General features: G+C 39.6%; 1 protein-coding gene across 2 annotated transcripts; it reads right to left on the reverse strand.

Annotated features, from left to right (window-relative positions):
- Positions 1-2,977: 2,977 nt before the first annotated feature.
- LOC110581518 (N-acetyllactosaminide alpha-1,3-galactosyltransferase-like) lies at positions 2,978-23,807 on the reverse strand. Of its 2 annotated transcripts, XM_044920584.1 has the most exons (5): positions 23,648-23,807; positions 22,878-22,910; positions 20,511-20,564; positions 16,659-16,793; positions 2,978-4,217 (listed from the first exon to the last, which is right to left on the reverse strand). In XM_044920584.1, the coding sequence occupies exons 1-5, from the start codon at positions 23,725-23,727 to the stop codon at positions 3,524-3,526; spliced, it is 996 nt and encodes a 331-aa protein (XP_044776519.1). In that variant the 5' UTR covers positions 23,728-23,807; the 3' UTR covers positions 2,978-3,523. The 2 variants fall into 2 exon arrangements, with proteins under 2 accessions (XP_044776519.1, XP_021547082.1); XM_021691407.1 differs by lacking the exons at positions 22,878-22,910; positions 23,648-23,807 and adding an exon at positions 18,910-18,969 and having other exon boundaries at positions 20,511-20,525.
- Between the last annotated feature and the right edge of the window lie 3,038 nt (positions 23,808-26,845).

The following is a 26,845-nucleotide window of genomic DNA, read 5'->3' on the forward strand; positions in this document are numbered from 1 at the left end:
GGTGACAAGAGGGCGCCTGGGTGGCTCAGTTGGTTGGGCGACTGCCTTCGGCTCGGGTCATGATCCTGGGGTTCCAGGATCGAGTCCCGCATCGGGCTCCCTGCTCGGCGGGGAGTCTGCTTCTCCCTCTGACCCTCCCCCCTCTCGTGCTCTCTCTCTCTATCTCATTCTCTCTCTCAAATAAATAAATAAATAATCTTCAAAAAAAAGAGAAAGAAAAATTGGTGACAAGAAAGTCTGAGGTCCTTTATGGGCTTCTGAAATAGGTACAGAGTGTAAGGATGTGCGTGTTCCATGAAAATACTCACCAAAGAGCAATCTTAGTAGAGGAGGCTCTTAGTAATCAAGTAGAGAAAAACTTCTTTGATGTAAGCCAGCCTCTTTTTGCGGCCACCACAGTGCTTTCTTGATGACCCATGTACAAAGTGGCCTCGGTGGCAGGGATGGAGGCTATCTGGTGGCTCAGTAAGATAGACTTTCCTCTCATCAATGATGATTTGACTTTCTCTGCTGCTAAAGGCACAACCACCCAACAGCAGAGGCCATCCTGAGTGCATCGTATGACTCTTTTCTTCTGAGGGACTGTCTGGCCGCTGGTGGCATATTGATTACCTTGGATCTTTTCCATCAGGGAAGGAGAAGAGATTTGTCCCCAAACAAATATATTCTGGGTACAGATATACCTTTCTTTTCCATAGTGCCTCTGCGAGCACCACCACTTGTAGACTTACGGAATGTTTTATTCATTGCCTCTGACAAGGAGATAGATTTTATTGTCAAGTAAGTGTTCCTATCCATGGAATTCACTGGTCTTACCATGTAACTCATGACGCAGAAGCAGCTAACTTTATGAAATGGCCTAAAGAAGACTCAGTTACAGTATCAGCTGTAAGACAACATTTGGTGACATTGGGGTGCTGTCCTAAAGGTATGGGATAGATCTTAAAATAGTGGTCGCTATATCATATTGTCTTCCTCAAAGCCAGAATGCATAGATCCTGGAACTAGGAAGTAGAGATGTGAGGCTTTCTTTTACAATCACACCAAATAATCTACCGAAGCAATATTCACTTCCTTCTCTGCAACCCTGGGCTCAGTGAGTTTGGAGGTCCTAGTGCACTAGGAAATAAAGTGATGGTCCTGTTGAATTAGGATCTGAGACTTTCCCTGGCCATTTTGCCTTCTCATCATGCTGAATCAACAGCCAGAGAAGGGGTCTCTGTACTGGATAAGGGAACTTATCACAATTATCAAGATGAAAGCAGGCTGCTATTACACAATAGTAGAATGAGGTCTGTATTTAGAATTCAAGGTGTTCCCTGGGAGCCTCTTAAACTACTTTATCCAACAGTCCTTGTTAGGGGAAAACCATGGCAATTCAATGAATAAAGACCCACTAAAGACTCAGATCCCACAAAGAAAATGTTTATGTCATCTCACTAGTAAAGAACCCTGTTCAGCTGACCTTCTAGCAGAGGGTGAGGAACATAAAACTGGTGGTGGAAGAAAGAAGTGATCAATATGAACTTGACTTTAGAACTGGCTACAGGAATGAGGACTATAGCAGGCATGTATATTTATATTATAAACATAAGTCTGTGTGTATATATATATAATATATATATAGCTTTTTATATGCTAACCAATTATTTCCCTGTTTTCCTTCTCCTCCTACTTTTTTTTTTTTTTTAAGGAGGAGTGTTAGTTATTCTTTTCTTTACAATTTAGATCAGAGTTCATCAAACTGAAGAGCCACATACAGTCCTGAGGGAGAGGACCTCATATCATCTTGGGTTCCTGGACATGATGAGGGAAACAATGTCGGTGGTACTTTGTGTTTCACCCTTTTGGGAAGAAAGTGATTATTTATACAAAAGTTGGTTGAATTCTGCGACGTAGAAACATGACATTGTTTTATGGGAGTTAGGCATGGGTGGAGGGAGGAGTATGGATGCTTCGTGGCAAAATGGGTGAACTGTGGTAGCCATTTGTCTGTTTACTGTCAGATTTCTCTCTCATTTTTCCTGCGCTCTGCTCAGTATGGCAGGGACCTAAGTCTCCCAGACTCCCTTGCATCTGACTAGTGGATAGCACTGGACAGTGGAAAACAGGAAGACAGGATAGGAGAAGGAGAAAAGTCTGTATGTTTCTCTCTTGTGTCTGTCTCTGCCTCCATCTTTAGCAGTGACTGGGACTCTTCTCTTTATTGTCCCCACTCGTGCCTGGCTACTCATGCTAGGTTCTAGTGATTTCTGGACATTCTACAATTTTTCCTTCAGCCTTAGGAGTACTATTGCCTTCATTTAAAAGAAAAAATTATGGGTTGCTCCACTCTCTCTTGTGTACTCCTCATTTTATATGTCCAGTTCCCTGCGTTAAATCCCTACTGTTTAAAATACCGAGAATAGGGCGCCTGGGTGGCTCAGTTGGTTAAGCGACTGCCTTCGGCTCAGGTCATGATCCTGGAGTCCCTGGATCGAGTCCCGCATCGGGCTCCCTGCTCGGCGGGGAGTCTGCTTCTCCCTCTGAACCTCCCCCCTCTCATGTGCTCTCTCTCATTCTCTCTCTCTCTCAAATAAATAAATAAAATCTTTTTAATAAATAAATAAATAAATAAATAAATAAATAAATACCGAGAATAGTAGTATCTGTTTTTCTCTTTTATATGTCCAGTTCCCTGTGTTAAATCCCCACTGTTTAAAATACCGAGAATAGTAGTATCTGTTTTCCTAACTGGACCCTGACTAGTGATAAAAATCTCTGTGTGTGCATGTATGTGCGCATGTGTGTGGTATAAATCAGTTTGTATAAAATATTAAATAAGCATGTGAGTGTGTGTCTGTGTGTGTGTGTATTCATGTGGTAGGTATGTAAATGTATATGAAAGGATTATTGAAGGGTAGGTTTTCAAAGGGAGAGTAAAGGGGGGGCTTTAAATTTTCTCTGTATCTTGTTTATTTTCTTTTCAATTAGTTTTTACAACAAACAACTTTACAAAGTTTTAAAACTACAAATTCAAAATTTTTTTGAATGACTCAGTTTCCTAAGTAATTATCTGTCCATCTGGTGGCAACTTTAACGTCTTTAATGTTTTACATAGAGAGAATATTACTATTCTTGCAGTGACTTCTTATCCACACCTCTAGACAATCCCCTTTCTTACGCAATATGAGAAATGTGTATCTACATGGATCAATAAAAATATTTCAGGTTTCATTTTCTTGTGAGAGATTCTATTTTGTTCATTGTGATCCAACAAATAATATTTCCTCAACACTCACACAGGATATGAAATCACTGTATCTCCATCTGATGTCAATACATTCATTCTGCAACTGCTATATCCCATCTTATACAATTCAAAATGAATATGAGGAAAAGTATGAGTATGCTGTGTTGGTGGCCTTGCCATTTTGTTAGTGATTCTTTTTTTTAGTGGTAAAATTTATCAAGTGCTAATTTCCTAAGGAATAAGACAAAATGATGCTCTTAACTTCAGCAACCTGAAGGAAGTGCTATATAATTACATTGTCACCCTAAGATGTTCATAATCCTTTTTAGCCCAAAAGAGTTTGATACTGTAAATAAAAGGAACATCTGTTTTAGTAAAATCCCAGCAATATTCTGGTGATAAGAGTTTAGTGGGTTTATGGAGAAAGAAGTACTTGTTTAAGTGACTTTCATCATGCCACACTGCTTCGATGCTGTTTTTCTTGTCATTCATGATTCCTTTTAAGCACTCCCTGGCAATATTGAGAACTTGAATGGGAGTGCCACCAAATACAGCAGCATGGTAATAAAAATCTCCCATACCAAAAGGTATATATGCTTCTGATAACTCACTTCTTTCATATGGCACCACTGTAGGATCTTCCTTGTACCAATAAGCATGTAACTGAGCTACTGACTCCCCCAGAGTCTCCAATCCATATTTCCTTATGAAGATTTGATCCACGTCCATGCAGAAGAGAAAGTCAACTTCATATTGGATATGATCCATAACATGTTCACTAATAACCTTCATGCGCATCATACTGATATCTTGCCATCTCTTCTCTCGCTTAATTTCAAACACTTTGATCGAACGGAGGGGACCCAGCTGTATCCAAGGCATCCTGGAGAAGTCATCTATCAGGACATAAATTATGACTTTATGGCCAACCATAAAAAACTCATCTGCAGATAATACAAATTTCTTCAAGTAGTGGTCAATATATCTGTGAAGCAAATAAGAAATGACTAAGTTCATTGTCGTACATTTTGGTGGAACACATACTACTTAAATTATCCTGGCTGTAGTTTGTCCAAACATGCTAGTAAGCCAACCAAATATTAGATGTACTTCTTGAGTTGTATTTAAGTGGTGTAAAAGCAAGTGAAATCATCCGCCTTTCCTCTCCCTGATGGGGTTCTGTGAATTATAGGAGAGAAGAGGACTTCCTCACGAGGGGGAATGAAACTTGTTGAGATCAGGAAACAGCATAGAGCCCAGTGCAAGATGAGAACCAGAGTCTTCAGGGTTATCAGAGAAGAGGGAACTTGCTTTTCAGGTTGTAAGCAAGAAGGTCTTGGGGCATTGCAATAACAGTGATTGATGTCTGGGGCTTGCTTTATGAGGGGTCAGTTATGCAGAAAAGGTTAGAGGTAGCATGGTCAGCTACCACTATCTGCAAGGTCTCTCTTATTTTGCCTTGTGGCCTTTAGTATAGTGCTAAGATTGTAGGATTAGAAAACAAAACTTTCTCTTTTCTGGTCTCTTCACCCAGTGAAAATTCTCAGAATAATAAATGGCCTCAGGTAAATTCAAAAAAGGAAGGGTAATCATACATGCCTCAGCTTCAAATAATGTTTATATAATCATTAAAAATAAGTTCTGAATATGACCTAAGTTTTAAGAAACATAGCAGATGGAGTCAAGAGAAAACTTTCTAGTTTGGAATATCTAAAATTATGGCAATTTAAATAATTAAAGCAAGATAAATTATGAAAAATATCACTTAAAATATTCTAATGAGTTGGAAACGAGCAACTCAAATCCAAAGAAATTTATCCACATTTTTTATGGTTCGTGCTTTTGTATTACATTTCAGAAATCGTTGCCTCCTCAAAGTAGTGAAAATATGCTCCTATGGGGCGCCTGAGTGGCTCAGTTGGTTAAGCGACTGCCTTCGGCTCAGGTCACGATCCTGGAGTCCCTGGATCGAGTCCCGCATCGGGCTCCCTGCTGCAGGGAGTCTGCTTCTCCCTCTGACCTTCCCAACCCTCCCCCTTCTAATGCTCTCTCTCTGTCTCTCTCTCTCAAATAAATAAATAAAATCTTTAAAAATATATATATATGCTCCTATGTTTTCTTCTAGTTGCTTTATTGTTTTAACTTTCACATTAAGTTGGTTATCCATTTGAATTAATTTTTGTGTATGGCATAATATAGGGCTGTTTTTGTTGTTCTCAGGCTTTGATAGTAATCCTATTGGCTGGGAATGCCTGGGACTCACCTGAACCCTGCTAGTTGTGGTGAGACCCCCACAGACATTTCCCCTACCAGAGCCAATGTTGGCTCGACCAACCCTGGTGGTTCTTATTACACTTGCAAGATGCATCTCAGCAACAACCATCAGAGAACTTTGAAAAAACAAGGTTTATTTCTCACAAGTCCTGGAGGGCACAAGATAAGCGCAGGGTCACAGAGTGAGGTCCTATGTAGGGAGAGAGAAGGGGGGACTTTGGGGGTTCTGCCCTTATCGGGGTGGGGGGCCTAGGGTTTCACAATTTAAAACCCAAGAGCAAGAATGAAAGCACAGGAAGGAAAACGCAGGGTCACTCAAGTGGTCGGTAATGTAGGTTACCCAGGCCTTTCTTTAAAAAGGGAATTTCATGGGAGGGGTGGCCTGGCTCTTTACCTAGTTGTTTAGCTAGTGACCACGTCAAGACTGGCAATAGGTTTATTTGAGTTGGATGTCTTTGACATGGAAAAAAAGGTTATTGTCAGGCGCTCTCACTATAATGGAGAACATTTTTTCCTCAATTTTTCAAACACTTTCTATTTTGGAATGGTATTTGATTTACAGAACAGGTGCAAACATATTATAGAGAGTTCCCATATATGCTGTACCCACCTTCCCCTAATGTTAATATCTTAACCATGGTACATTTGTCAAAACTAGGAAATTATCAGTGGTTAAAGACTATAACTGGTTAAAGACTATAACTAAACCACAGATTTTATTTTGATTTCACCAGTTTTTCCCCTCATGGCCTTTTTAGTTTCCAAGCTCCAATCCAGAATACATACTGCATTTTGTCATGATGTCTCCTTTAGGCTCCTCCAGTCTGTTCTCAGTTTCTCTCTAGTTTGGGTTTTTCTGATGTTTTCTTAGGTAAAGTTAATTTTAATACAGTCACATTTATCAACCTTTTCCTTTATGATCAGTATTTTCTGTATCTTGATTAAGAACTCCTTTCTTGTCTTGATTTCACGAAGATATACTATGGTTTTCCCTTTAACTTTTGGTCTTCAAACTACCTGGGAATTATGTTTGTATATGCTTGCCATACATATATGCCATAGAGCTACAATTGCAGTGTTCTCATGCGGACATCAACTCTCTCCAGCATCATTTGTGGAAGTCTTTCCCTACAGATCCACAATGTAATAGCCACAGCCATAGTCTTTCACATTTGCATGGGCGTTTGTGTTTTATTATATTGGCTTATTTGTTCATCCCTGTTGCAAATATTCATGTCTAAATGCTCTATATAGATACTTTCAATCTAGGTTTTCAGTCCCACCTACACTCCTAATTTCAGAGGCACTTGATGCCATCAATTACTGAGATTTTTAGGGGTTCTTTAACACACACTAGGGAGTTTTTATGATAAAGTTAATGAGGCTTTGGTTTCAGTGCCCCTTCACTTGCATAGGACTCTTCTAAGACTCACTGTGTTCTACTGAAGGAGGGTGGGAAGGAAGCAGAAGCTCCATCTATGTTCTGAAAGTAGGAACATTGCCCCAGCATGGGGTCACTCACTGTGCCCACTTACAGATCCTGGGGCAGCAATGGAGAGGGGTCAGAATGGATCTGGGAAAGAGGTACACAGGAACTTCTTCTGTAAGGATTCCTACCTCCCTCCCTCTCTCTCTCTCTCTCCCTCTCTCCCTCCCTCCCTCCTTCCTCCCTTCCTTCCTCTTTCCTTCTGTGTTCTTTTTTTTTTTTTAAGATTTTATTTATTTATTTGAAAGAGAGCGGGAGAGAGAGTGAGAGAGAGAGCATGAGTGGGGGGAGGGTCAGAGGGAGGGGGAGAGGCAGACTCCCCACTGAGCGGGGAGCCCGATGTGGGGCTCAATCCCAGGATTCTGGGATCATGACCTGAGCCAAAGGCAGGCACTTAACTGAGCCACCCAGGCACCCCTGTGTTATTTTCTTTTTAAATATAAATTACTATCGGGGCACATGACTGGCTCAGTCAGAAGAGCATGTGACTCTTGATCTTGGGGTTGTGAGTTCAAGCCCCACATTGGGTGTAAAGATTACTAAAAAAAATAAATAAAACTTTTGAAAAAGGTCTATTTAAAAAAAAAGAATAAATTACTATCAATATCTAATAATGAGTTGCTATAAAGTTGATAAAATTCATTATTTTATTTTTATTTATTTATTTATTTATTTATTTTATTATTATGTTCAGTTGGCCAACATATAGTACATTATTCGTTTTTTTGTTTGTTTGTTTTTTCTCTTCATCTCAGTTAAAGCTCTTTGAATGGCAAATATTAGAAATCCTCTTTTTTTTATTATGTTATGTTAATCACCATACATTATATCATTAGTTTTTGATGTAGTGATCCATGATTCATTGTTTGCATATAACACCCAGTGCTCCATGCAGAACGTGCCCTCTTTAATACCCATCACCAGGCTAAAACATCCTCCCACCCCCCTCCCTTCTAGAACCCTCAGTTTGTTTTTCAGAGTCCATCGTCTCTCATGGTTCGTCTCCCCCTCCGATTTCCCCCCCTTCATTCTTCCCCTCCTGCTATCTTCTTTTTTTTTTTTTTAACATATAATGTATTATTTGCTTCAGAGGTACAGATCTATGATTCAACAGTCTTGCACACTTCACAGAGCTCACCATAGCACATACCCTCCCCAGTGTCCATCACCCAGCCACCCATCCCTCCCACCACCCACCACTCCAGCAACCCTCAGTTTGTTTCCTGGGATTAAGAATGCCTCATATCAGTGAGGTCATATGATACATGTCTTTCTCTGATAGACTTATTTCGCTCAGCATAATACCCTCCAGTTCCATCCACGTCGTTGCAAATGGCAAGATTTCATCCTTTTTGATGGCTGCATAATATTCCATTGTATATGTATACCACATCTTCTTTATCCATTCATCTGTCGATGGACATCTTGGCTCTTTCCACAGTTTGGCTATTGTGTACATTGCTGCTATAAACATCAGGGTGCACGTACCCCTTCGGATCCCTACATTTGTATCTTTGGGGTAAATACCCAGTAGTGCAATTGCTGGATTGTATGGTAGCTCTATTTTCAACTTTTTGAAGAACCTCCATACTGTTTTCCAGAGTGGTTGCACCAGCTTGCATTCCCACCAACAGTGTAGGAGGGTTCCCCTTTCTCTGCATCCCTGCCAACATCTGTCATTTCCTGACTTCTTAATTTTAGCCATTCTGACTGGTGTGAGGTGATATCTCATTGAGGTTTTGATTTGGATTTCCCTGATTCTGAGAGATGTTGAGCACTTTTTCATGTGTCTGTTGGCCGTTTGGATGTCTTCTTTGGAAAAATGTCTGTTCATGTCTTCTGCCCATTTCTTGATTGGATCATTTGTTCTTTGGGTGTTGAGTTTAAGAAGTTCTTTATAGATTTTGGATACTAGCCCTTTATCTGATATGTTATTTGCAAATATCTTCTCCCATTCTGTCAGTTGTCTTTTGGTTTCGTTGACTGTTTCTTTTGCTGTGCAAAAGCTTTTTATCTTGATGAAGTCCCAATAGTTCATTTTTGCCCTTGCTTCCCTTGCCTTTGGCGATGTTTCTAGGAAGAAGTTGCTGCGGCTGAGGTCGAAGAGGTTGCTGCCTGTGTTCTCCTTTAGGATTTTGATGGACTCCTGTCTCACATTGAGGTCTTTCAACCATTTGGAGTCTATTTTTGTGTGTGGTGTAAGGAAATGGTCCAGTTTCATTCTTCTGCATGTGGCTGTCCAATTTTCCCAACACCACTTGTTGAAGAGACTTTGTCTTTTTTCCACTGGACATTCTTTCCTGCTTTGTCGAAGATTAGTTGGCCATAGAGTTGAGGGTCCATTTCTGGGCTCTCTATTCTGTTCCACTGATCGATGTGTCTGTTTTTGTGCCAGTACCATACTGTCTTGATGATGACAGCTTCGTAATAGAGCTTGAAGTCCGGAATTGTGATGCTGCCAGCTTTGCTTTTCTTTTTCAACATTCCTCTGGCTATTCGAGGTCTTTCCTGGTTCCATACAAATTTTAGGATTATTTGTTCCATTTCTTTGAAAAAAGTTGATGGTATTTTGATAGGGATTGCATTGAATGTGTAGATTGCTCTAGGTAGCATTGACATCTTCACAATATTTGTTCTTCCAATCCGTGAGCATGGAACGTTTTTCCATTTCTTTGTGTCTTCCTCGATTTCTTTCATGACTATTCTATAGTTTTCTGAGTACAGGTTCTTTGCCTCTTTGGTTAGATTTATTCCTAGGTATCTTATGGTTTTCGGTGCAATTGTAAATGGGATCAACTCCTTAATTTCTCTTTCTTCTGTCTTGTTGTTGGTGTATAGGAATACCACTGATTTCTGTGCATTGATTTTATATCCTGCCACTTGACTGAATTCCTGTATGAGTTCTAGCAGTTTTGGGGTGGAGTCTTTTGGGTTTTCCACATAAAGTATCATATCATCTGCAAACAGTGAGAGTTTGACTTCTTCTTTGCCGATTTGGATGCCTTTTATTTCTTTTTTGTTGTCTGATTGCTGTGGCTAGGACTTCTAATACTATGTTGAATAGCAGTGGTGATAGTGGACATCCCTGCCGCATTCCTGACCTTAGGGGGAAAGCTCTCAGTTTTTCCCCATTGAGAATGCTATTTGCTGTGGGTTTTTCATAGATGGCTTTTATGATATTGAGGTATGTACCCTCTATGCCTATACGCTGAAGAGTTTTGATCAAGAAAGGATGCTGTACTTTGTCAAATGCTTTTTCTGCATCTATTGAGAGGATCATATGGTTCTTTTTCTTTCTTTTATTAATGTATCACATTGATTTGCGGATGTTGAACCAACCTTGCAGCCCAGGGATAAATCCCACTTGGTCATGGTGAATAATCCTTTTAATGTACTGTTGCATCCTATTGGCTAGTATTTTGGTGAGAATTTTTGCATCCATGTTCATCAAGGGTATTGGTCTGTAATTCTCCTTTTTGATGGGGTCTTTGTCTGGTTTGGGGATCAAGGTAATGGTGGCCTCATAAAACAAGTTTGGAAGTTTTCCTTCCATTTCTATTTTTTGGAACAGTTTCAGAAGAATAGGTATTAATTCTTCTTGAAATGTTTGGTAGAATTCCCCTGGGAAGCCATCTGGCCCTGGGCTTTTGTTTGTTGGGAGATTTTTGATGACTGCTTCAATTTCCTTAGTGGTTATAGGTCTGTTCCGGTTTTCTATTTCTTCCTGGTTCAGTTTTGGTAGTTGATACATCTCTAGGAATGCATCCATTTCTTCCAGATTATCTAATTTGCTGGCATATAGTTGCTCATGATATGTTCTTATAATTGTTTGTATTTCTTTGGTGTTGGTTGTGATCTCTCCTCTTTCATTCATGATTTTGTTGATTTGGGTCATTTCTCTTTTCTTTTTGATAAGTCTGGCCAGGGGTTTATCAATCTTGTTAATTCTTTCAAAGAACCAGCTCCTTGTTTCGTTGATCTGTTCTACTGTTCTTTTGGTTTCTATTTCATTGATTTCTGCTCTGATCATTATTATTTCTCTTCTCTTGCTGGGTTTAGGCTTTATTTGCTGTTCTCTCTCCAGGTCCTTTAGGTGTAGGGTTAGGTTGTGTATTTGTGACCTTTCTTGTTTCTTGAGAAAGGCTTGTATTGCTATATACTTTCCTTTTAGGACTGCCTTTGCTGTATCCCAAAGATTTTGAACAGTTGTGTTTTCATTTTCATTTGTTTCCATGAACTTTTTTAAATTCTTTAATTTCCTGGTTGACCCATTCATTCTTTAGTAGGATGCTCTTTAGCCTCCATGTATTTGAGTTCTTTCTGACTTTCCTCTTGTGATTGAGTTCTAGTTTCAAACCATTGTGGTCTGAAAATATGCAGGGAATGATCCCAATCTTTTGGTACCAGTTGAGACCTGATATGTGACCTAGGATGTGATCTATTCTGGAGAATGTTCCGTGGGCACTAGAGTAGAATGTGTATTCTGTTGCTTTGGGATGGAATGTTTTGAATATATCTGTGAAGTCCATTTGGTCCAGTGTGTCATTTAAAGTCTTTATTTCCTTGTCGATCTTTTGCTTAGATGATCTGTCCCTTTCAGTGAGGGGGGTGTTAAAGTCCCCCACTATTATTGTGTTGTTGTCGATGTGTTTCTTTGCTTTTGTTATTAATTGCCTTATATAACTGGCTGCTCCTGTGTTAGGGGCATAGATATTTACAGTTGTTAGATCTTCTTGTTGGATAGACCCTTTAAGTCTCTTATTACAGTCTTTGGTTTAAAATCTAATTTGTCTGATATAAGGATTGCCACCCCAGCTTACTTTTGGTGTCCATTAGCATGGTAAATGGTTTTCCACCCCTTCACTTTCAATCTGGGGGTGTATTTGGGTCTAAAATGATTCTCTTGCAGACAGCATATTGATGGGTCTTGTCTTTTGATCCAATCTGATAGCCTGTGTCTTTTGATTGGGGCATTTAGCCCATTTACATTCAGGATAACTATTGAAAGATATGAATTTAGTGCTATTGTATTGCCTGTAAGGTGACTGTTACTGTATATTGTCTGTGTTCCTTTCTGGTCTATGTTGCTTTTAGGCTCTCTCTTTGCTTAGAGGACCCCTGTCAATACTTGTAGGGCTGGTTTTGTGTTTGCAAATTCCTTTAGTTTTTGTTTGTCCTGGAAGCTTTTTATCTCTCCTTCTATTTTCAGTGACAGCCTAGCTGGATATAGTATTCTTGGCTGCATATTTTTCTCATTTAGTGCTCTGAATATATCCTGCCAGTCCTTTCTGGCCTGCCAGGTCTCTGTGGATAGGTCTGTTGCCAATCTAATGTTTCTACCATTGTAGGTTACAGATCTCTTCTCCCGAGCTGCTTTCAGGATTTTCTCTTTGTCTCTGAGACTTGTAAGTTTTACTATTAGGTGTCGGGGTGTTGATCTATTTTTATTGATTTTGAGAGGGGTTCTCTGTGCCTCCTGGATTTTGATGCCTGTTTCCTTCCCCAAATTAGGGAAGTTCTCTGCTATAATTTGCTCCAATATACCCTCTGCCCCTCTCTCTCTTTCTTCTTCTTCTGGGATCCCAATTATTCTAATGTTGTTTTGTCTTATGGTATCACTTATCTCTTGAATTCAGCCCTCGTGATCCAGTTGTTTATCTCTCTTTTTCTCAGCTTCTTTATTTACCATCATTTGGTCTTCTATATTGTTAATTCTCTCTTCTGCCTCGTTTATCCTAGCAGTTAGAGCCCCCATTTTTTATTGTACTTCATTAATAGCCTTTTTGATTTCAACTTGGTTAGATTTTAGTTTTTATTTCTCCAGAAAGGGTTTCTCTAATAACTTCCATGTTTATTTCAAGCCCAGCTAGTATCTTTAAAATAATCATTCTGAACTCTAGTTCCAACATCGTACTAATGTCCCTATTGAGTAGGTCCCTGGCAGTTGGAACTGCCTCTTGTTCTTTTTGTTGAGGTGATTTTTTCCCTCTTGTCATTTTGTCCAGACTCCTCTGGACAAAATAGATGGATGAGAGAACAAAATGCTAACAGGGTACCAACGTCCCCAGAAAATATACTCTAAACAAATCAGAAAAGACCTGAAACCAGGGGAAAAGAAAGGGAAAGAAAGAAAAAAGAAAAGGAGAAAAAAAAGAAAAAGAAAAAGATAAAAACAGAACAAAACAAAAAAAAACGGAATATGATCAAATATGATCAGGCTGGTGCATAGATTGGTGCCACACACTAGATTTTGGGTGTATTTTGGTCTGTTAGAAGAAAAGTGCCTCCCAAAATTTTAAAGAAAGAAAAACTTATATATGTACAAAAATAAGGGTTAATACAATGAAGGGATGGAATATGACTGTAAAGATGAAAATTATAAAAGATTTTATAAAAGGAATTGATAAGATAAGAAGTTGTTTGAAAAAAGAAAGAAGAGGATTTAAAAAAAAAGAAAAAGGGAGAGAATGTGATCAGGCAGGAGACTAGAACAAAGCCATACACTAGAGATTTAGGGTATATTTTGATCTGTTAGAAGAAACTGTATCTCAAAATTTTAAAGAGAGAACAACTTATATATATATGCCAAAAATAAGGGTAACTACTATGAAGGGATAGAATATGACCCAAAAATAAAAAATAAAAATGTTTTTTAAAAAAGGGATTGAGAAGATGTTGATTGAAAAAGGGGAAAAGAAAAAATTTTAAAAAAAGACAGTTAAAAAAAAATTAACTTTGAAAGACTAAAGAATCATGGTAAAAAAGCCATGGATTATATGTGCAGTATTCCCCTAGCGCTGGAGTTCTGCCGTTCTCATTGATCGGTAAACTTGATCTTGGCTGGCTGTTCTCGCTGATCTTCTGGGGGAGGGGCCTGTTGCCGTGGTTCCCAAATGTCTTTGCCAGAGGCGGAATTGCCCCGCCCTTGCCTGGTCCGGGCTAAGTAATCTGCTGGGGTTTGCTCTCGGGAGCTTTTGTTCCCTGCGAGCTTTCCGTACAGTTTTGGAGGCCGAGAGTGAAAATGGCGGCCTCCCAATCTCTGCCCCGGAGGAGCCGAGAACTTGGGCCCCACTCCTCAGTGCGCCCCCAGAGAAAAGCAGTCACTCCCGTCTCCCCGGTCTCCGGCTGCACTCCGTGCTCACCCGGCCTGTGACCGCGCGTTTCTATCTCTGGCACCCGACCCCGTGTGGAGTCTCCAAACCCAGCAGATCCCTGCGGTGCGCTCCCGCGCGGCTCCTCCCGGGGGAGGAAGGTGAGTCTCCCCGGATCTGCCGTTTGTGGGGTCCCTGCTGGAGGAGCAGGGGCCCGACTGTGCCGCGGATCACGGTTTATGGCAACCCTGAGCTGAGAGCCCGCGCCTGGGCTCCGCCTCTGCAGCCGGCTTCCCTGCTCCGTTACCTGGGAGGTCTGCCACACTCAGGCACCCCCGGTCTTTCTGTGACCCCGAGGGTCCTCAGACCACACTGTCCCGCAAGGGTTCCACCCCCTGCTTAGCCACTGGAGCGCCGTCCCTTAGCGGAGCAGACTTCTCAAAGTTCCAATTTTGTGCTCCGTGGCTCTATCACTTGCCAGAAGCGGCCGACGGAGGCCCCTCCCCCGCTGTCTATCCTCCCGAATATCGCCTCGGATTCACTTCTCCGCACGTCCTACCTTCCAGAAAGTGGTCGCTTTTCTGATGAGAGAGTTGTTGCTCTTCTTTTCTTCGATCTCCTGTTGAGTTTGTAGGTGTTCAGAATGGTTTGATCCCTATCCAGCTGAATTCCTGGGACCAGATGAAATCCAGGTCTCCTACTCCTCCACCATCTTGCTCCGCCCCCCTACATCATTAGTTTTTGATGTAGTGTTCAACGATTCATTAGTTGCATATAACACCCAGTGCTTATCACAACACGTGCCCTCCTTAATACCCGTCACTCGGTTATCCCATTCCCCCCCCTTCTGTAACCCTCAGTTTGTTTCCCAGAGTCCAGAGTCTCTCCTGGTTTGTCTCCCTCTCTGATTTTTCCCAATTCAGTTTTCCCTCCCTTCCCCTATGATCCTCTGCACTATTCCTTATATTCCACATATGAGTGAAACCATATAATTATCTTTCTCGGCTTGACTTATTCCACTTAGCATAACCCCCTCCAGTTCCATCCATGTGGATGCAAATGGTAGGTATTCATCCTTTCTTATGGCTGAGTAATATTCCATTGTGTATATATATATATATATATATATACACCACATCTTTTTTATCCATTTGTCTGTTGAAGGGCATCTCAGCTCCTTCCACAGTTTGGTTATTGTGGACATTGCTGCTATGAACATTGGGGTGCATGTGCCCCTTCTTTTCACTACATCTGTATCTTTGGGGTAAATACCTAGTAGTGCAATTGCTGGGTCATATGGTAGCTCTATTTTTAACTTCCTGAAGAACCTCCATACTGTTTTCCAGAGTGGCTGCACCAGCTTGCATTCCCATCAACAGTGTAAGAGGGTTCCCTTTTCTCCACATCCTCACCAACATTTGTTGTTTCCTGTCTTGTTAATTTTTTGCCATTCTAACTGGTGTAAGGTGGTATCTCATTGTGGTTTTGATTTGTATTTCCCTGATGGCTAGTGATATTGAACATTTTTTCATGTGTCTGTTAGGCATTTGTATGTCTTCTTTGGAGAAGTATCTGTTCATGTCTTCTGCCCATTTCTTGACCAGATTATTTGTTTTTTGGGTGTTGAGTTTGAGAAGTTCTTTATAAAAATTTATAATTTTAATGGGTAATATGTACATTGTTCAACTTAATACTTTCTTGTACTTTTGGGGGTATGATTTTGATATGAGGGCAGCACTTGCTTCATAAGGTGAATTGGAAAGTGTTCCTTTCTCTTTGATTTTTTGAAGATTATGTAGAACTGATGTTAATTCTTTTTTTTTTAAAAAAGATTTTATTTATTTATTTGAGACACAAAGAGAGAGAGACAGAGAAAGAGCACGAGAGGGGGGAGGGTCAGAGGGAGAAGCAGGCTTCCCCCTGAGCAGGGAGCTTGATGTGGGGATTGATCCCAGGACCCAGGAATCATCACCTGAGCCGAAGGCAGTCACTTAACCGACTGAGCCACCCAGGCGCCCCTGATGTTAATTCTTTAAATATTTGGTAGAATTTTCCAGTGAAAACATCTGGGCCTGGAGACTTTGGGAGTTTTTAAAATTATGAATTCTATTTCCTCAACAGATATAGGGCTATTGAAATGGTCAATTTCATGTTGGGTGGGTTGTGATAGTGTTTTCAAGGTCCATTTCACCTAAGTTTTCAAATGTATGTATGTAGAGTTAGTATTCTCCAATGATCCTTTTGATGTCTGCCAGGTCTGAGGTGATATACCCTGTTTCTTTCCTAATATTTGTAATTTTTGTCAATTTTTTTCTTTGCCAGACTTCCTGGATGATTGTGAATTTTATTGATTTTTTTTTCAAGGAAAAAGCTTTTTGATTTTTTGATTTTTCTCTATGGCTTCTCTGTTTTCAGTTTCATGGATTTCTGTTCTCATCTTTACTATTTCCTTACTTCTGTTTACTTTGGCTTTATTTTGTCCCACTTTTCCTAGATTCCTGAGGTGGGATTATTGATAATCTACCATTTTCTACAATAAAAAGCTTGAATGTAAAGGACATTTGGCATTACCTACCTTCCTACAGCAAATACAGTCAATCCCACAGTAATTTTATGTTTTTCATAATACTCTTCCAATACTTCTTCATTGAAAGTGCCATCCCATACAACCGGAGCTGACCAGCTGGTGGTCGACAGGTTCATGTATTCACTGTAAGAAAGACATAAGAATTATGAACAAGATATCTTTTAATAAAACTGCAATAGATGTTACTAATGTATAAAGCCTGTGTCTGGTTGCAGCATTTCCTTACTCCTAATTCAAAGCTTTGGTGGTTATGATAAACTGGAGAAACAGCTTCTTAGAAATGGCCAGATCATTACAAAAGTACATTACAAATTAGTTATACTGTGATTCCAAGATCTTTGAGGACACAGTTAAAATGTCACCCAAAGTCTAAAATAGCAATATCTCCTGTATTTGGACAAAATCTCCTGGTCTTAGGCTTTTTGACATTAATTATTTTCAGAGACCATATTTTGAAAAATGACCTTTCCAGTTTCATATTCTAAAATGCTGCCAGGCTAATGTTACTGCATACTGTCAGAAACAACTTTGTCAAAACTCTGGAAGGTAGCCAAAGTTTGGAGTTTTAGAGCAATCAAGCACAAGTTAAATCAAGAAAAGGATGACAATACAATAGAAGAAGGAAAGCTTTGTGGTATTTTAACTTAGCCTTACACCAACTCCCTGCCAGTTTGGGAGTGGTATTGAAAACAGCAAACCATGTTCTCATTGTGAGTACCTACTTCTGGAGGAGAAGAGTGGATCTAACTCCAAAGGAATTGTGTTTGTTCATTTGGACATGAGAGTTCCTCAAAGGACTGGACTGCTAGTGCTTTCCTTTGTTTCGCTTAACTCAGAACTCTCTCAGAATGGAAAAGTGGGTAAGTGGAGGGCAGTCCTTGAAAACATTTTAAAAAGGAACAAGCCCCTGCCACCTGAGGCAAGAAATTAACAGTTGGAATAAACACTAGATGTGCTGGAAGCCTGGGAAGAAAATTTGGAAGAGAGTTCTTTGAAAAGTAAAGGCTTTGATAAGATCCTATGTATAACAAGGAATTAGGAAATCCATGCACATGTTCAGGGCAGGTTACGTGCTGTGAAAAGATCCCTGAAGATCCTAAGCTTTCACCTCTGGATGATATTTAGACTCAGTGCAAGCAGGAAGTGAAGTCTAAGGCAGAGTTGTAAATAGCTGGGCTGTGTTGAAGGAGAGCCCAAACACAGAACCAATCTTCAAAGACTGTAAGAGGGTTCTTTTCTTTCTTCTCCTTCTTTCCTTTTCTCTTTTCTTTTCTTTCCTCTTTTCCTTCCTTTTCTTTTCTTCTTCTTCCCCTTCTCCTCTTCCTCCTTCTCTTCATCTTCTCCTTCTTCTCCAATAACCCCCCAACCACCACCATCACCACCACTCTAGCTCTAGTCATTTAAGGATATCTCTGTCAAACCACTAGCTGACCACAAGCTAGAGGAACAGAGATCTTGCAGACCAAACAAGACAAAGAATACGGTCTTTAAAAATAGTCTGGAAAAGTCACTAAACAGACAAACAACTCTAGGAGGTGAGAGCATCTGACTTCCAAAGTGATCACACTATAATATACAAAATTCCTAGTTTTCAACTAAAAATGATGATGCATGCAAAGAAACAAGAATGTATGGTCCGTTCAGAGGGAAACTGTCCCTAGGGAAGCCCAGACATTAGGCTTACTAAAACAAGACTTTAAACCAACTATTTTAAATGTGCTGAAAAAGCCAAAGAAAACTGTGGACAAAGAACTAAAGGAAACCAGGAGAACAATAGCTTAACAAATAGAGAATGTGAATAAAGAGATAGATATTATAAAAAGGAACCAAATAGAAATTCTGGAGCTAAGAAGTATAATAGCTGAAAAAAACAAAAACAAAAAACTTGCCCTAAGATTTCAACAGCAGATTTGAGCAGGCAGAAGAAAGAATCAGATACACATAGAACATTTTAGCCAACAACAGAATACATATTCTTCTCAAATACACATGGGACATTTTCCAGGATGATCATATGTTAAGCCATAAAGCAAATCTCAATAAACTTAAGATGGCTGGAAACATGCAAACTGTCTTGTTCATTGACAATGGAATAAAATCAATAACAAGAAAATTTGGAAAGTTCACAAATATGTGGAAATTGAACAACACACTCTTAAACAACCAAGGGGTCAAGAAAAAAATCACAAAGGGAATGAAAAAATACATTGAGATGAATAAAAATGAAAATAAAACATACCAAAACTTATGGGATGCAGTGAAAAGCAATACTCAGAAGGAAATGTATAGCTGTAAACATCTGTATTAAAAAAGAAGAAAGATATCATATAATAACCTAACCTTCCACCTTAAGGAACTAGAAAAAAATAGCAAACTAAACCCAAAGCAAGCAGAGGAACAAAGAATAAAGTCTGGAGCAGAGACAACTGACATAGAGGAAGAGGGAAAAAATGATAAAATTAATGAAGCCAAAAGTTGGTTCTTTGAAAATATCAACAAAATCGACAAATCTTTTTTTGAAGATTTTATTTATTTATTTCAGAGAGAGAGAATGCACGAGCAGAGGGAGTGGCAGGCAGGGGGAGAAGCAGGTAGAGGGAGAAGCAGGCTCCCTGCTGAGCAAGGAGCCCGATGAAAAAAAAAAAAAAGAAAGAAAAAGAAATGCAGTGGGAGTTGAATTTTATCAGTAGTTTATTTGGAATCTGTATAAATGATTATATGGTTTTCTTCTCTGTTCAACTCTTGGGATGAATCATCATCCTGAGTTACAAGGATATGCCTTACTTGTTAGTGGGATCCTGTGCCAGTTATTAAGCTAGCATCTTTCATAACTAAACCCACCCCACTATACTCGGCTTTATTGTGCTGAGCTGGGACTCTGCGAGCCACAGTGGGCACCCTATGAGGCTCTGCTAATAGAGGGCACTGGAGGAAAATTATAAGCCTGGAGGAAGAAGGAACTTGCTCTTTCCTGTTTCCAGTGGGCTCCTTGCCTGCCTCCTGTTCCCTCAAATCCTACACCACCATATTAGCAGTTCCTTCCCAGACCAGCAGTTGAATCCAGATTTCAGCTTTTCCAACACTTGCAGACCCAGCCTCATGGTGCCCTTCCCTAGAGGGCTGGTTCTCTGTCCCAAGAGGCCTTTCAAGAGCTCGGAGATACTAGCACAGTGGAGTGCGTGAGTTTAAGCTCAAGTTACCTAGTTAACAACTTTATGCTAGTTAACAGTTCTTTGTATTAAATTCTCTCTTAAAATAATCTGCGTGCTTTCTGTGTCCTGATTAGATCTGATATAAGTTAGGATATCATGGAAGGATGAGTCACAGACCATTATCCAATCATGATCTTAACTGGACATCTCCTTGCAAAGTTTTATTTAGGACAAGTCCTGAAACCCTGCAGCACCAGGGAGAAAGACAGGTGGGTGTAGTAAGAAGAGGGAGGCAGAGAGGCCAGAGGAAAGCCACCATATTAAAGTGAAAAGTGCACAGATGGCCCATCTATCTGATTTGGGCTTTGGTTCCCTCATTGGTGAAATGAGGAGAATCAACCAAAAGATCTCAGATATACCCTTCACACTTTGACCTGCTATTTTAGGGCCTTTGGGTTTCTGTCATTAGGGCCTTTGGGTTTCTGTCATTCCACACTCTTATTTATGGAGGATGTAGGCCCTAATGTCCATTCCCAATGCATCTTGGCCACTGCTTATTTTTTAAAATGTAATCAAAGATCCATCTGCCATCCAACAGTTGGAATGCCATTTGGAGTATTGTTGCCATCTGTTAACTTCTGAACAATCTATGGATCAATCTCACATGTGTTTGATTTGGAATTCTTACCTGGGAGAAAACCAGTCTGATAGCTCTAATTCTTTTGATTGAGTATCCACAAACCTGTCAGGAGGAATAATGCAAAGAATCACACTGTATCTATTTGAGTTTGAGGTAACTGAGTGTCTACCAAATCATGGGCTATGTTATAATATGATGTAAAGTACAAGATAAGCGTGAAGCAGTATGAAAACCAATGATGAACTTTGATGGGAGTGGCATGGAAAATCATGATTTCTTACCTCGACTTAACAGTCTCTGGGCTGCCCAGAAACCTTTATGTGTTTCCACAATGTTCATTCTCCTTCTTCTCATTGATAGAGAAATAGCTGTCATCACATGAAAGCTCCCTCAGTCTTCTGCCACCTTGCCTCCAAATTTATCTTGAGCACTGATTTTCCCCCCTTTTATTGCAACGGAATTATAACCCTACTTTCTGGCCTTAAATATCCTATCTGCTCAGGAGCCTTGGTTTGAAGGGTTTCGCCTAGGCTTTCTATTTGATCAGTTAACTTGCGTGCAGGCATTTTCCTGTGGCTTCAGATTTGTATGTGCAGCTAGACTTCTCCCAGGAATTTAAGACCCAGACATCCAATAGTGTTCTGAAGTCTTCTACTTGAAGTTTGCACCAATGCCACAAGATCAAGATGTTTAATGTGAAAACCATCCTGTCTTCCCCAAAGTAGGTCCCCTTCATATGTTGCCTTATCACTTGGATTGGCAAGGCAGAAGTATGAGCCTCCATATTCCCATCCCCCGTAATTAACACTGTGATCCCTTCTGCCTGTCCTTGCACTGGCCTTTTTCAACCCATTCTCCATATGTCCACTGTGCTGCCACTGTCATGTTTCTGAAGCTCCAGTGTTCCCATATCATTATTCTGTTTAACAGGGTTCGGTGGCTTCCCATTGTCCTGAGGATCACATCTACATTCCGTATATGGCCATGACATTCTGCGTGATCTGACCCTTCACACTGTTTCAGCCACGTCTCCTACCCAGCCCCACAGTGACAGTTTTCCAGACTCACTTGCCTCTTTAAATTTCCTTAAACACGCCACGACTTCAACCAGTTAATTCCCACATAGCTTTTAGGTCTCGTGTTAAATATCCCTACTTAAGGGAAGTATACTCTAACCTGCTGGATGAGGTTAGATTCCCTTCATTAATAGCTAATACTTATGGAATACTTTCCTAAGTATTATCTAATTTAATCCACCTCTATGAGATAGGTATTGTTGTCATTATTATTATCCTCATTTTACTAGATAAGGAAATTGAGGCACAAAGAGTTTTTATTATCTTGTCCATAGTCGCACAGCAGTTGGAAAGACAAATAGTTGGGCCTGCGTCCTTACTTCCTCCTTGCTATACACTCTAACGGCCCCCTAGCTAGCTTATCTTTGGAGAGTTGATCCTGGGCTGAGTTCAGGAGGGGATTGGGCAGCTGTGGAGCTGAGCTGTATGTCATGAGTGAGCACTGCAGTGTCCAGGGTGTGACTAAGACCATGGCCTTCTACACAGGCACCTGCCTCATTGACAGCAAAGCCTTTGGATGCTGAGAATTAGTGTGTTAAGGCCATATGTGTAAGGCCTGATGCTAAGGAGAGCTAATATTAATGATAGAGCGATTGTTAGATTGTGTTGCATTGTGTACATTTTACCAGGAAACATATTAAATCTTTCTTTCTCCCAGCCTCTGCTGCAGCAGACTTCCCTTGCATGTTTTCAGGTGGTTGAGAGTTACTGCCCCCTGTTAGCCATGGCTCTGTGGAGGGGAAACATACCCTGCCCATGAAAACCATCTTACTGTATTATTTTCATGCACAGAGCAGCTCACCCACATATGGAGTCACGGTCCTGGTGAGAGTGTTGTGCACCATGGACCCACCACAGACATAAGGCTCTTCCACACAAGCATCAGAAAGAAAGTTTCTTTTACTTCACTATGTGGGTTCCCATGACTGCAGGGAGAAACTGAAGAACATGTTATGATTTCGGGCCTTGCACAATCTTTAAGGAAGTTTTCCTCTCTGCGTACGTTCTGATAGTATGATTTTGTAGGTGACTTGTGGTTAATAACAATCTCCTGAATCTTTTAACCAAAACTTTACTCCTGTGTGATTTCCCAGAGCTTTAAAAGACCCAAGATTCCTGGAAGCTGGGTTCTGGCTCCCATCACACGTTTCCCCTAACCACTTCTCACTCCTAGTACTCCTGGTCCTCTGACCTTACACAAGCATCTCCAACATATGTTTGTAAAATTACTTTGGTTTACCCTGCCTGCAGGAGCCAAGGACTTGCAGGTACCCCACTGCCCTCCAACAGGTTTTGTCCTCAAAGAAGAGGTCATAGCATATTTGTAAATAAGACTTACCAGCACCGGTGTATCTTCTGTAGTTTCTTTGTGCTTAAGATAAACAAAAATAATCATATTACTTTTAAACTTATACAAAGGGTTTCCACATTTAATTTTTTTAAAGATTTTATTTATTTATTTGAGAGAGAGAGAGCACAGAGGGATAGCAGCTCGAACAGACTAAGACACATACTGTGTGCCAACATTATTGGTTGTAGAGAGATACAGTAATGACCATAATAAAAAAAAATTACTGCAGTTAAGGACTTCATATGCTATATCTTAAAAAAAGGAAACCTAATTATTTGAACTACAAATGAAAGAAGAACTAACTTAATATCATTGAAACAATGGAATTTGCTAACTGCCAATGAATTCTTTCTACTTGTGTAACTATGTGGAGGGCAGATACCGTACATAGTGCCGGAAGTCACCAATATTAGGGATGTTTCTTAAAGATGCCACCTATTTAAAAATGGCAGTTTCTCTAACATTTGCTAACTGCCATAATTACATGGTCACTATCTTGGTAGCTTAACATTGCTTCTCCTCACACATAGGAGCCTACCAAAATTATGTTTAGCTTTGATCACATTAGAAACAAGGAACTTTTATGCTGAAGGTTATGTTTATGCTGATATATTTGAATGCCATCTGGATATTTCTGGGTATATTGGATTGATACATTTGGATGCTTATTTATTCAGGGGGTTAGCCTATCACCTTTCTGACAAACTAGATCCTTACCAAACCCCAGAATAAAATATTCATTAATTTTTAAAAATTACCTGAAATGATACTGTCTGTGCAAAGCCCATAGAAACAATAAAAATAATAACAATTGAATTATTTTTCTTCCATATTTCATCCTTTCCTGAGAGGAAAAAGAAACAGATAAAAGTAGATTAAATATAGCACAATGGTACACGATGTATCCAGAGTAAGCTGTGTTGAATTGTGATTCTCCATGACTTAAACCAGCTGATTTAATAGATATTGGCTAGGATTTGAGGCACATCTGGTCCTTGGATGTCTCTCTATATGAAAATAGAATTGAGTCTGTGGAGGCACTTTTTGTGGGAGCTAGCTAGGACATTAGCTGGTCTAAGCTGGCCTTGATGCAAGAGATTTTATAACCTTCATTTGTGTTTTCTAGAGTGCACAGGGCTTTTCCTACAGAAAATCAAAATACAAATGCCACTTCCCGGCCTAACTTACAGGGTGGGGTGTCAGAGAAAAGAGATAATTGTGAAAATACTTACTTGGACTTTAAGGAGGGGTATAGTTGTGAAGGAGCTTATTTTTAATGAATTAATATTATGAAGTTGATCATTCCAAGATAGGTGATAGGACCAATAACAGCATAAAATAGATGCTCTTCCTCAAAAGTATTTGAATATAAAATTGATTCCAAGTATGGGCTAGAGGCTGAACTATAATTTTTAGATTATTTGTACTTTGACCTTGGAATTTTGCCATGAAGTTTATAAAGCTCCTTTGTGATACTCAGTCTATGCACTTACGAAATTGTGTGCAGAAAAGGAATTGAATGTGGCTTAGTTTGGTTGAAATTAAGGACAAACTCTTACCTTTTGTTTTCCTAAGATCACATAGGACTTTTATATAGTTTCTTCCTTAGAGACTTAACATTTACAGTATGGTGGTTTGAGAAGACATGTGGAAAATCTCAAGTGGGCAGTTTTCAAGCAGGACATTCTGAGACCTTTGAAAAATCATGAATCAGATATCCTGGTATTGGTTCTATGGCACTACCCAGTTCGCCTGTTTATTATTTCAGTCTTCTGGGAATGATGATGTCATCAGATTCTCTTTTGATGATGAAAGAATTAGATACTTGCAATCATAACAATTCATATGCCAGTAGCTTCTCTTTGTCATTACCAAGGGACTAGATTTTGTTCCATTTAGGGGAAAAAAACAGGATCCTTGAAGTTCTTTTCCTTACTTGGGATTTTTTTTATAATACATTTTTAATTGAAGTACAATTTACATGAAGTAAAACACATGCAATTTAAGTGTATAGCTCATTGGGTTTTTTACACATGTACATGTCTATGTAAATACCACTTCAATTAAGATACAGGATGTCTCCATGACCCCAGTAACTTTTTTCTTGTGCCCCTTTGAGTCACTACTCTCTCCCATCCAGGAAACCGGTGTTCTGATTTCTATTACCATAGCGGAGTTATTCCTGCTGTAGAACTTCATATAAGTAGAATTGCATGGCATGTATTCTTTGCATTTGGGTTTGTTTTTTTTTTTCCACTCAAGGTTTTGCAACTCACCTATGTTGTGTGTATCTGACACATACCAAAAGCTAATTCAAAATGAATTATAGATGTAAGCATAAAAGCTAAAGCCACAAGCTTTTAGAGAAAAACATAGGATATCTTTCTAACCTGGGGATAGATAAAGGTCCCTTAGAAGGTGACAGAAAACAACAACTAAAAAAATGATAAATTATACTTTATTATAATTAGAAAACTTTTGCTCATTGAAAGACACCATTAAGAAATTAATAATTAAGGGTGCCTGGGTGGCTCAGTTGGTTAAGCGACTGCCTTCAGCTCAGGTCATGATCCTGGAGTCCCAGGATCGAGTCCCACATCGGGCTCCCTGCTCGGCAGGGAGTCTGCTTCTCTCTCTGAACCTCCCTCCTCTCATGCTCTCTATCTCTTTCTCTCTCTCAAATAAATAAATAAATAAATAAAAATCTTTTAAAAAAAAGAAATTAATAATTAAGCCATTACTACTCACCAATGGTTTACAGTGACCTAAATATTACATACCATACCTGATCCATACAGGAAATAAAATCTATTATTAATGTTAGAAGTTTTCTGTTGATCTCCATTTTTCCTAGAAGAAAAAATGGGGATGGTGAAGAAAGATAATTAAATTAATACAGAATTAGAATGTTTTGAGTCATAGGAAAGTAGATCATACCAGACTAATGCTCCCATAGATGACAGTCATAAGTCCTGGAAGGGAAAATAAAATAAAAATTAAATAAAATTATTTGAAGGCAAAAGAGATGGAACAAAACTAGTGGTCCTTGAAAGGAGGGAAGTGTATTGGGTAAAATTTACATTTATACAACTTTTCATCTGAGGTTACCTCCCAATTCACACAGAGTTGGGTGGCTAGAACTCACAGAGAAAGATTTGAGCGGTCAGAGGATGAAATTCATACATGTAAAGGAGGCTAAAAAATAATCTAGAAAACAGAAAGAGGAAAACACAGAATGGGGTACCCCAAAATCTGCATAGAAACTCTGACTTAAACCCTGGAGGACAACTAAACTGTCCATGCTTAGGAAAAACTGCAGTTTCCCTAGGAAATAGCAACATCTGAAATTGAGCAATTTCCGCCAATGCTCCCTGCAGGATAAATGGAGTTTGGAATTTGAGTCCAGCCCAGTTAACTATCTGTCCAAACAAAAATCAACACTCTTTAGAGGAAAATAACAGAATCCAGAGTCTCTACATGTCATCTATAATGTCAAGTATACATTTTGGAAAATTCCTAGACATGCAAAGAAACAGGAATATGTGCCCCATACTGAAGAGAACAAGACCCCAATATAAATCAGATGTTCAAAGTGGTAACCAAGGACTTTAAAGGAACTATTATAAAAATGTTTGAGGATTTAATGGAAAACTTGGTCAAAACAAATGAACAGAGGAAAGCTGTTTAAAAATGGACATTCTAGAACTTTGAAAGTACTGTATTTGAAATGAGGATGTTAGTGGATGGGCTTACAAATGGATTGTATACTCTAGAAGAAAAGGTCAGTGAAGTGAAGGATAGATCAATGTTAATCATCTTATGTGAAAAAGAGAGGAAATGAAAATCCATTTACATTTAAACTGCAATCAGGGGCGCCTGGGTGGCTCAGTCGTTAAGCGTCTGCCTTCAGCTCAGGTCATGATCCCAGGGTCCTGGGATCGAGCCCCACATCGGGC

This window comes from Neomonachus schauinslandi, chromosome 13 (assembly GCF_002201575.2).
Source record: "Neomonachus schauinslandi chromosome 13, ASM220157v2, whole genome shotgun sequence".
In the NCBI taxonomy this organism is placed as follows: domain Eukaryota; kingdom Metazoa; phylum Chordata; class Mammalia; order Carnivora; family Phocidae; genus Neomonachus; species Neomonachus schauinslandi.

What these genes read in the sequence shown, in the direction of transcription:
- LOC110581518 (XM_044920584.1), bottom strand. Translation starts at nt 23,727, where the DNA reads ATGAAATATGGAAGAAAAATAATTCAATTGTTATTATTTTTATTGTTT. An exon ending in CAGAAGATACACCGGTGCTG is followed by an intron (nt 20,565 to 22,877) that starts GTAAGTCTTATT and finishes TCCTCCTGACAG; the next exon opens with GTTTGTGGATACTCAATCAA. An exon ending in TCAGACTGGTTTTCTCCCAG is followed by an intron (nt 16,794 to 20,510) that starts GTAAGAATTCCA and finishes TCTTTCTTACAG; the next exon opens with TGAATACATGAACCTGTCGA.